General features: G+C 38.1%; 1 protein-coding gene across 1 annotated transcript; it reads right to left on the bottom strand.

The window, feature by feature from the left end:
* Window positions 1-7,832: 7,832 nt before the first annotated feature.
* On the bottom strand, window positions 7,833-10,461 carry LOC145004954 (Pentatricopeptide repeat (PPR) superfamily protein). Its single transcript, XM_078963987.1, has one exon. It carries the CDS (start codon window positions 9,715-9,717, stop codon window positions 8,029-8,031), a length of 1,689 nt encoding a protein of 562 aa, XP_078820113.1. The 5' UTR covers window positions 9,718-10,461; the 3' UTR covers window positions 7,833-8,028.
* Window positions 10,462-10,713: the final 252 nt, after the last annotated feature.

The following is a 10,713-nucleotide window of genomic DNA, read 5'->3' as shown; positions in this document are numbered from 1 at the left end:
TTTGTGTAAGGTGGGAGGGATTAAGCCGGTTAGAAAGGAAAGTACCCTTGGAATAAGAGAATCCCCAAGTGGGGTTACCAAATCATTTCTTAGAAATGATTTTCCATTTTTGATTCCAATGGCTACTCCAATGATGTGAATGTATTCCATAGCTTGATTAGAAGTTGATGGATTAAGGGTTCGAACCCAATTACAAATTTCTAGCTTCAATCCTTGAAGAAACCAACTGATTGACGGTTCTTCTGGAGGATTAGCGATTAGTGTGAAGAGATCCTTAAAGTCTTCAACCTATTATTCTGTAACGCTTAAACTTTTAAACAAACTTTTTTCATTTTTAAGATTCCCAAAGACATAGTTTTTAACACCATCTCATGCCAAATAAAAATTGTCAACTACAAAACATCATAAACAAATACAGAATATCCTAGAATCCACAATATCCCCATTAGCAAACGAGTGTGTACAATCATATCAGCGCCTTCCCGCGATCCTGAGATGTACCTGAAATACATTTACAACTACATTGTAAGCACGAAGCTTAGTGAGTTCCCCAAAATACCATATGCACAAATAATTAGCCTCTCATGGCAATATCACAATAAGGACTATCCTGTCATGTGTTTCAGTGAAGATCCTCCGGTCTCATGTCTCAGTATGGACCCTCTGGTCATGTCTCAATATGTACACAGAATAATATAACAGCAAAAATCACCAAGAAAGAATGCATAAAAACATATGTCTCAGTATAAGCAAATAAGACCCTCTGATCAATAATACAAATAAGACCCTCCGTTCAATAACATGAATGAGACCCTCCGGTCACATATAAATTACCACACAGGTAAGTATAGTGAGAATACTCACCTCACGTAGGAAATATTAAATCTCGCACCCGAACTACCAATCTAGACTCCGCCTAAAATATGTCATATTTAACTTTAATTAATAATTAATATTAATAACCCCAAAAATGCTAGACCGAGCCTCTCTGCTAAATCTCAGAGGGTAAAAAGACGATTTTGCCCCTACTTGGTCAAAAGTCCACAAATTGACCAAAAACTCAAAAGTCAACAAAAGTCAACACCCAATGAGTACGATGGGCTTACAACCTTCTACGTTGGGCGTACCACTGACTAAGCATGTGATGAGTATCCTCAATGCTACGTTGCACATAGCAGGGAGCATGCACGATGTACTCCTCAGACTTCCTTTTTCCACTTCACATGGTCTTAATTCGTTAAGAAAATCATTCCAACTATAGATCTGAGCTAAATAAGGCCTCTTGATTCATAAAGTCGCTGACTTTAAGCCTTTGCATGGCTGGACAAGACCCAATCCCAAAAACTCTGACTTTTTCATCATAAAAGACCATACAACTCATGAATGGAAGGATTAAGAGGTCCAGGCACTCATTTTTATGGATTAGAATACTCTAACACCCCTAAAATGTCACACCCCCAAAACCGGAACGGCGGAAACGTTCTGGGGTGGATGATGTCATGTCAAGTATCACAACACATGCATTATAGTAATCAAAGTACAACAATCATTGCATTAACAGTAATAGTTTTACATGATTTACATTACAATACACCAAAGTAATACAAGTAGTTATATAAGTGCAGCTTAGCACTAAGCTATCTTCATTAACAGCTCCGGGAATGTACCTGTCTAATGCTTACCTGAGTATACAAGTTATTTGAAAAGCGAGTATCAACATTGTTACAAATGCTGGTGAGTTCATAAGTATATAGTGTCATTTTATTCAAATAACTTTAATAAAAGTGGTAGTTTTAGAGTATCCTTTACATTAGTGTCATTTCCAGAAAATCCTATATTTTCTTTAATAAAAGCAGTCTTCTACCACGACTGGACGGAGTTAAGTGGTAAAAAGTAGTTTTCCCTTAATCACTATCATTATCAAAATACAGAATTTGATTCTTAAATAAAGCAAGAGAAATCAGGGAAATAACATATGCCTCAGCAGTGAGGACTGCTGACTAAGGCAAGGGGAATCATAGACTCCAAGAGAGTATCGAACGAACGACATGCCTGACTCAGTCTAACAAAAGGAGATACAGACCCCAGACGATATCAAATGAAAGGTACAACTAGTAAAGTCTAAAACAGAGAAATCAGAACGCTGACATTATCAAATGAAAGATACAACTAGCAAGGTCTAGAAACGGTGTAACTCTGAAAATGGCTTCCCAGCATACAGTGTAAATTGTTGGTATAATACCGTTACCTTAAGGCCATGAATTATAAGGCAACCTGGGATACTCGTAACCATACTAACCGACACTAGAGTACCTGACGCCCTACAAGCATCTACAAAATATGACATTTGTCACCCCTTGGCTTGGTGGGCCGTGGACTATAGCTAGCAGTCAGGGTGCGGGGGTGTCAATCCCGTATAGATCTATACACACAATGTCCACTCTCTCTACAGGAGACTCTGGTTACCAACTAGATGACGGAGAAGGTCGTGTCCCGAAGATGCATCCCAAATAGTGGGTAGTGGGTTTCATATGTAAGTGTTGAACTAGGGGTAGAGACTCATAATTGGACTGACTAGAGTAAACCTATATGTTTATGCTCGAATACATAACATACAACTAATGAATCAAATGACCTTAGGACGGCCATCCGATCCCACCAGACCACATCTCAACGAAGAAAAGGAAATAGGGCGGACAAGCCTTCCTAAGTCATTCAATCATTATTTATATGCACCTATACAAGTACAGACATACATCTAACTATGACTGAGTGTGTAACAAGTGGAAACGCATCGTGATGTATAACGTATAGTGTGGAATAACTGAATCATAAAGTGTGAACAAATAGTGTGGATCAACTGACTCCTAAAGTGTGAACGAATAGTGTGGATCAACTGAATCATAAAGTGTGAACGAATAGTGTGGAATAACTGAATCATGAAGTATAAGTGTTACCAAATATAAGCATATCACAAAGTGGAAACGTTATCAAGTAGAAGTTTAAACTAAGTAAAAGCGACTCAGCGGCATCTAACAAGCAAGAGTATACGACATGAAAGAGAACTTTGATGAAAACCTTGGGAAAACCTTTATACTTAACAAAGTCACAACTTGGTATTCTTTGGTGAATTAAGTTTGAAAACCTTTCATAAACCAGTTTAAAATGAACTTTGATAAAACAGTATAAGTAAGAGTTATTAACAAATGAAAACATTTTAGAAAACCATTTATAGTATCCTACTCTAGTAAAACAGTTTACAGTGTGGTAAATTCTTGTGGATGCGGGTTATCAATCACATGTGATTGATATGATAACTAACATGTTTAACTTGTATTCCCCCCTATAAAACATGTAAAAACATTTAAAAGGTTCATTCAGGGGTATGAACTCACCCGATGTAAATGGATCCGACGAAGGCGCCGGTTGGGTGTTCGGTGTCAAGTAAGGACTTAGAAACACTTTGTGACCTATTTAACATATGATAACATATGTTCACATACAATTAGTATATTATATACTAATTAAACAAATATACGCACCCTAAAGAGCAGAAAACACTTTGGTTAAGTGTTTGGGGTGTCCCGGGTAACATCTAAGGGCTTGAATGGCTTAAGAATGGAGTTTACTCTCCAAGAGTAAACTCTCCATATGGTGTTTACGGCCCTGGGACAACTCCCCATGAGTTTACGGCCATAAACTCATGGTGAGAGTGTTATAGGATGTTTAAAGGCTTAATATCGATTTTGGAATTTTGCTAGGTCCAAATCTAAATTGTATGAGTGGATTTAATGCATTTAAAGGGACCAAATGGGAGTTTACGGCCCATGAACCACCCCTATGGGAGTTCACGGCCGTGAACTCCTATACTCTTGGTTTTATGGAAGTTTAAGGTCCTTAAATGATAGAGGGTAAATTCCTAAGCATTTTTCCAAGTCAAATGGAGAGTTTCGGGCACCATTTAACCCCTTTATAGGAGTTTACGGCCTAGATACCCTTCCATGAGGGATTTACGGCAGTGAACTCCTTATGGAGCTGTTTTAATTGAGTTTAAGGTCCCTAGCTTGTTGGTGATTGATTATAGAATTTAATCCAAGGCCAATGGTGTGTTTAAGGGCATTTTTAACACACAAATATGAGTTTACTCCCCATGAAGAGGAGTTTACGGCCCAAGCATGTTCTTGGGCAGTAAACTCAAGTTTACTCTCCAAAAACTCGATCCAAGGTATTCTAAGTCCGAATATGTAAGCCAAAAAGTCATATCTAAGCCTTAGGGGCAATTTGGAGGGGTTTTGGGGCTTAAACCCCCCCCCCCCCCATTAAATGGTGTTTACGGTCCAAGAGTGTTCTTGGGCTGTAAACACATAAATTTTGTCCCTATTTTATGTTTTAAACTCGGATTTGTAGGCTAGATAAGCTATATAACAAGTTAGGATAGGTGGCTTACTCGTTTGGGGCTCGAAACGGACGATTTTTGGGTCGAAACTAAGTTGTAGAGAGGGAGTATAGAGAGAGAGTGAAAAAGGGTGAAATGAAGTTTACTCTCCCTTATATAGGGGTTGGAGTTGGGGCTCAGTGGAAATCTACCCGATACTGCCGTTAAACGGGGCTTTTTGGTCGCACCCGATTAAACGGTCAAATTTTGACTTGGTTGTAACTAGACATTTTTAAAGGCATTTTGTGAGTGTTTCTAATTTGTTTCAACCCTTACCAAGTCATTATAAAAGTCCCCATATAATTAACCTCTTCCAAAAGGTTAACGGACAGTTAAATAAAACAAAGCTTTTAATGGAAAAAGGTTAAAACTGACGGAATAGATTTCGGGTTGTCACAAGGACGGAATGATAGCTCTGGAGTTCACCAAACTCCCAAAGTTCCATACTTGGGACATAAAACCCTAAAAAGGACCCAAAACAAGAACTAGAACAATTAATGAACAAGTTTTGAGCTTGAAACCTGTGGAAGATGCACCAACTGAAGTAGAACTCAGATCCAAGAGCTAGAAGTACAAGCTATCCTTCCCTCAAGGTTCCTTCTCCACCAAAAGCTTCACAAGAACACTCAAAAGGGTCACAAACACTCATACAAGCTAGAGGAACGAGATTAGGGTTTGGAGGAGATTGGAGGTTGATAATGGTGGCTAGAAATGAGGCAATCATGTTCTTTAAATAAGGCCATAAGAAGGTATTAGGGTTTCATTCTGAGCTAGTACGCCCAACGTACTAGGTGGCCTCCACGATCAAGCTAAGCGTATGAGTACGTTGCGCGTACACATGCATACGCCCCGCATACTCAAACACAACCTTTTTCAACATAAGGACCAATCTTGACATAAATATAAAAGGTTAAGGTCTGAGAACTTATACCTCCTTTTTGGGGATGTTACATATTCTACATCGTCGTCTTGGATAATGAGCCTAGAACCTTATACGCGATGAAAATTTTCGTTCCACTGAATCAATTAAGAAGCTTAGTTTGAAATTGTTCTCATGTAGTCGTTGGATGTTTGACCAGTAAGTTAGTGCACCAAGGCAGCACATTTATACATATTTGAAAGAGATAGAGATTTTGTAGCGGAGAAGTTTGGTGAACCGGGAAGTAGTGCTCGGATTTTCTCGACCAACCTTTGGATCCATTCCTATCAAAAATCATCAGATTATTTTTTAAGAGGGAGACGATATAAGTGCCAGTTCATTAGAAATAGACGAGAGAGACGATACGGGGAGGTTGGCAGTTGGTGGAACCGCGAAGGTACGATTTAGTGGGAGCTCATGAGTTCTTATTGTTCATCATTAAGGTCGGTCATGGGGATTTTTCCTGGAGGTTTGGGATGGCCTTAAATCATCTTCTCTATAGATTTAGGGAGCTCTGAAGGAGGTCTTTCATGAAAGAAACTATGGAGGACATATCCTAGAGTTGTATGGAGAGATGTTTGATTTGCTTACCTAGGAATCGATGCAATATTGAAGGGTAGTGTTGACTTAGGGTTAAATCGGTTGAACAATGGAGAACATGATGGCCGATGGTAATCCAACAATGGAACAAATTGATAGAAACGGACAATCCAAAATTCTAGTTAAAAAATGGACCAGTAAAATGAAAGAAACAAGATTTATGTATCAATTGAAGGCAAATGAAGAAAAATGATACAAAACAATCAAAATTTCAAACTATGATTTTGCTCAAGCTTAAATTCCGAAGAACAATGATTAAAAAGAAAATTCTAGACATGTGATATCATGCCTAAATCCTCTCTCTCTCTCTCTCTCTCTCTCTCTCTCTCTCTCTCTCTCTCTCTCTCTCTCTCTCTCTCTCTCTCTCTCTCTCTCTCTCTCTCTCTCTCTCTCTCTCTCTCTCTCTCTCTCTCTCTCTCTCTCTCTCTCTCTCTCTCTCTCTCTCTCTCTCTCTCTCTCTCTCTCTCTCTCTCTCTCTCTCTCTCTCTCTGATAGACGATCCAAGACATGAGCTCAGTGGGGTTATCCAAATTCAGTTTAAGAAAAGGCAATAATAGGTTAAAATCTTTATCATCTTGCACCCCATGACAACCCTTAAAGAAGGTTTTTTTATATGCTCTATCTTCTAGACCAAATTGTATTTTATTGAGTGGATTGACACAAATCCTCCGGTGATTATAAAGCCACCAAAACAACAGTAGAGTAAATGCTTGTCTACAAGTCACAAATGAAAGATATAATTTTTTTGTGTTGACGTTTAGTTAAAGAAAATAAACTCCTAATCGTCATTTAGTTATGAATATGTTGTAGTAGTAATAATCATCGCATTTGTATCGAATCTGTTAGTACTAATGTCTACAATTCGCACAACCAACTATCTGGTGACCTACTGAGTAAGAATAGGTCACTAGCATCTGCATAAGGGAGGTTTAATGTTCGAGTCTTGGGGTTTCAATTAGGAACAACTCATGAGAGAGTATGCGACGTACTTCGGTGTCTTAGCATATTGCCCAAAGCGCCCCCCCTCCCTCTCACAAAAGCATAGAGCTGTAATGGCTGTCCAAGAACTCCTAACTCAATCATTTAGTACGCATCAATAGTTTGTGGCATTAAGTGCTGCTTCTTGTAACACATTTAGTTTATTTTGCCTTCATGGTTTCCTCCTTGAAGTATAATAGAAACTCTTTAAATTGATACTCAATAAATTAATAAAATCTCCAACATAATATTTTTCTTTGGTCCAAACTGTTAATTAAAAATTTATCAAATTTCAATGAGATTTATGGCGTTGTGTTCTCTAAACGCAGCAAAAATTGCAAGAGTTGTTGGTTCCAAAGTTACTACATCATCATCAACATTATTTTGAATTATAGTAGCCATAATTTCTTCTAAGATCTGGACCTATAAACATGTATCATTTTCACCCGGGTATTTTCTTGTAAGAGTTCAAGACAAAGATCTGGACCTATATGCATCCATTTTATTGTGATAGTTGAGATCATTAATCATGAGAAATCAAGATCACAAATGTTGTTTTTCACAAGTGTGTCCACCGAATTTTGCAGTGTCCAAAACAATTTGCCATTGTCTCTTGTTCAACATTAATTGTTTGCCATTGTCTCTTGTTCAACATTAATTGTCCAATCCGAGACTACAATGTTGATAGCATCCAAAACATTAATCTTACCTGGATTAGATTGTCCCAACTCATAGCCTTCTAAAATCCTAGGCAAAATCAACTCTTATTTATTAGTTTTCATTAATATGATACATGAAGTTTTCTAAAATACAAAATGATTACTGATGTAATCAAAATTTAACTTAAATTAATTACAAAAATCTCTTTATGAGTTGTCAAAACTGGTTGGATCTCCAACAAACAATTGAACATATGAACTTGCATTTAAGAAATATGACTTCAGCATATTAGAGAAAGATATACAACAGAGATAGTTAAACCTAAAACAACATTAATTAGCATACCTCAAATTATATATATATTGATAATAAGCTCACTTCTCAAGAACAAAATATTATTCCTCAAAAGTGCATTATGATTGCAAGTTGCAAGTATTTATCCATTGAAATCCTCAAAATCATATTGCATCAGAAGCCTGTCTACTGTATTTCGACCAATGACTTGTTTCAAATGTAGCTCTCTCAAAACCAAAGCTGCCAACTCTTTCTCATCTTGATGAGCAATGCCTTCTACAATAATGGTATAAGTTGTCTCATTTGGCATATACCCTTTCTGTATCATCATCTCAAAAATCTGTAAAGCCAAATCTGTTCTCTGAGATTTGCAAAGTCCAAGTATAAGTGCATTGAAATTGTCGATATCAGCCCTGTAACTACTCTCTTCTATGATCCCAAATACCTCCATAGCTTCATCCAACATTCCCTCCATGCACAAACCTCTAATCAAAGACGAATAAGTATAAGAATCTGGAGTGAATCCATACCTTGTCATTTCATAAAGAAGCTGAAATGCAGGAAAAGTGTTCCCCTTTCTACACAATCCAGATATCACGTTCTTGTAGAATTCGTGATTTGAGGAGTTCTGTTTACTGCTCAAGCTGTTGATGATGGAGAAAGCTTCTTGCACCATACCTTGTTTGCAGAGGCCAGCTATGGCGTTGTAGGTTCCTTCATTTGGATTGCAATCCCTGTATGTCATTAAGTCCAGACACTTCATTACTTCTTCTACTTTCTTTTCTTCACAAAGGCGTGCAATGATTGGATTGTAGGTGGCAGCAATTGGCTTGAACTCTCCCTTTGACATTTCATTGAGCACCTTGAGTGCATTATCAGTTCTACCATGAAAAGCAAGAGAACTGATTAAGATGTTGTAGGTAACTAAAGATGGTGACAACCCTGCTTCCACCAACTCAGCCAAGAGCCCGTTTGCTTCATCCCATCTGCCTTCACGACACAAACTTCTCAAGAGAATGTTATATGTCACGACATTTGGAGAAAACCCTTTTGAAGGTAATTCCCTAAAGAAAGAAAGCGCTTCGTTGGTTCTGTTTTCCTTGCACAATCCGGTTAGCAGGACATTATAGCTTACAAGATTAGGTTCGCCTCCTTTAGAAATGATATCATTTAGCAGCTCCATCGCCTCATGTGCCCCTCTTTCTTTATAAGCAGCTTCTAGCAAGATTGAATAAGTGAAAGCATTAGGAACCAATCCTTTTTGTATCAGTTTATCTATGAACAGCAAGGTTTGATTCAAGTTCCCAAGCATACAAAGCCCTCTAACCAGAGAGTTATAAGTAACAGTATGTGTTGGGTATCCATGATCCTCCATCTTCTCCACTAACTGCATTGCATGACCAACGTTCCCTCTTTTACACAACTGGCTCACCAAGAAATTATACGAGGCTACATCAGGGACGCCACCGGAATCAACTATCATCTCCATAACCCTAGTGGCTTTCCTGAGTTTTTTGGATTTACAGAGATCATACACCAGTTGAGTGGCATGGTAAACATCAGGTTTGTGACCTTTTCCAACCATGTATTCCAAATATAAGAACGCATCGTTAAGCCTGTAGTCTTTGTTTTTCGGATCGGTCCTACCTGATCTCCAATTGGGAAGTGTGAAAACAGCGTCTTTTGAAGCTAATGCTACCTGACTAGATGCTAACACCCTAGAAAATCTACTTTTGGGGGAAAACGAATGAAATTGAGGAGTCTGAGGTTTTCTGGCGTGGTCTGTGGATAGACTTGTCATCGGAGGCACCGAATTTAGCAGAACAGCCATTTCTAAACCGGAATTCAAATGGAAAACTGGTTTCTGTGAACTATGAATGGACAATTTGGTATGATTCTACGTAGAAGAATGAGGGAAGGCAGAACATATGAGATGCATCGAGTATCGTTGTTAGGTTCTGAAGAACTAGAAGAAGATTGCTATTGGCTTGGGTCCTGTCCACGACGATATACCAGTTATCTGTAATTTAACGGAGACCCGTCGAAACATCTTATCGTCGGGAGGGTGAAAAGGAAAAGGTTAATATCAAGTTTACATCCTTCAAGTTTCATCTAAAACAACTCTGCCCTCTCTCTTTTGAATTCGCATTTTTTTAAACACCTACCCTTACGAACTCAATTCGATCCATCCATCCATCCATTGAGTTCAATCGACATCTACATACATCTTTTCCATATTTTAGATAATACACATGTCAATGACACAAATAATATGCCCTCAATTTTTTTCGGGTAAGAACATGAAAGTAGAAGAGTGTTAGTCATTGGCTTGGATCTTGCCTCCTAATTAGGCATACCCCTCTCATGTATGGAACTTGACGCTCAAGTCTTGTTGTATTTCATTCATACAGGGAGCTCCCGTTGGAACTTGGGGTATCTTGGATGCGATCATTCAAGTCTCTATTATCTCATTCATGCAATCTTTCCCTCATCTTTCGAGAAGAGAACAAAGTAGCAGATTCATTGGCAACCTTTGCTCACGCTCATAGGGATAACATGATGTTCTACTCAAAAGATCAGTTTCCCACTTGCTGCAAAAGTCATCTACTTCATGATGCTTTGGGATTATATAGATTCTGACCATCATAGGTCTTTTAGCTATTTTCTTTATGATTATGTAGCTTATGGGCATTTTCTTTGGAGGTTTGGTGAACTAATATTAGTTAATTGTAATAGGGTTAACTTATTAATCAATGGATAAATATTAAACAAGTTAAAGTGGTACGGAATGCATATTTGTTTTAGTTTGTTTTGGTTAAAAGTACAC

The sequence above is a fragment of the Lactuca saligna genome, chromosome 7 (assembly GCF_052625555.1).
Source record: "Lactuca saligna cultivar CGN05327 chromosome 7, ASM5262555v1, whole genome shotgun sequence".
NCBI classification, from domain to species: domain Eukaryota; kingdom Viridiplantae; phylum Streptophyta; class Magnoliopsida; order Asterales; family Asteraceae; genus Lactuca; species Lactuca saligna.
This window is presented reverse-complemented; position numbering and strand designations above follow the sequence as displayed.

Coding starts and splice junctions, on each gene's coding strand:
- LOC145004954 (XM_078963987.1), bottom strand. CDS start 9,717: ATGGCTGTTCTGCTAAATTCGGTGCCTCCGATGACAAGTCTATCCACA.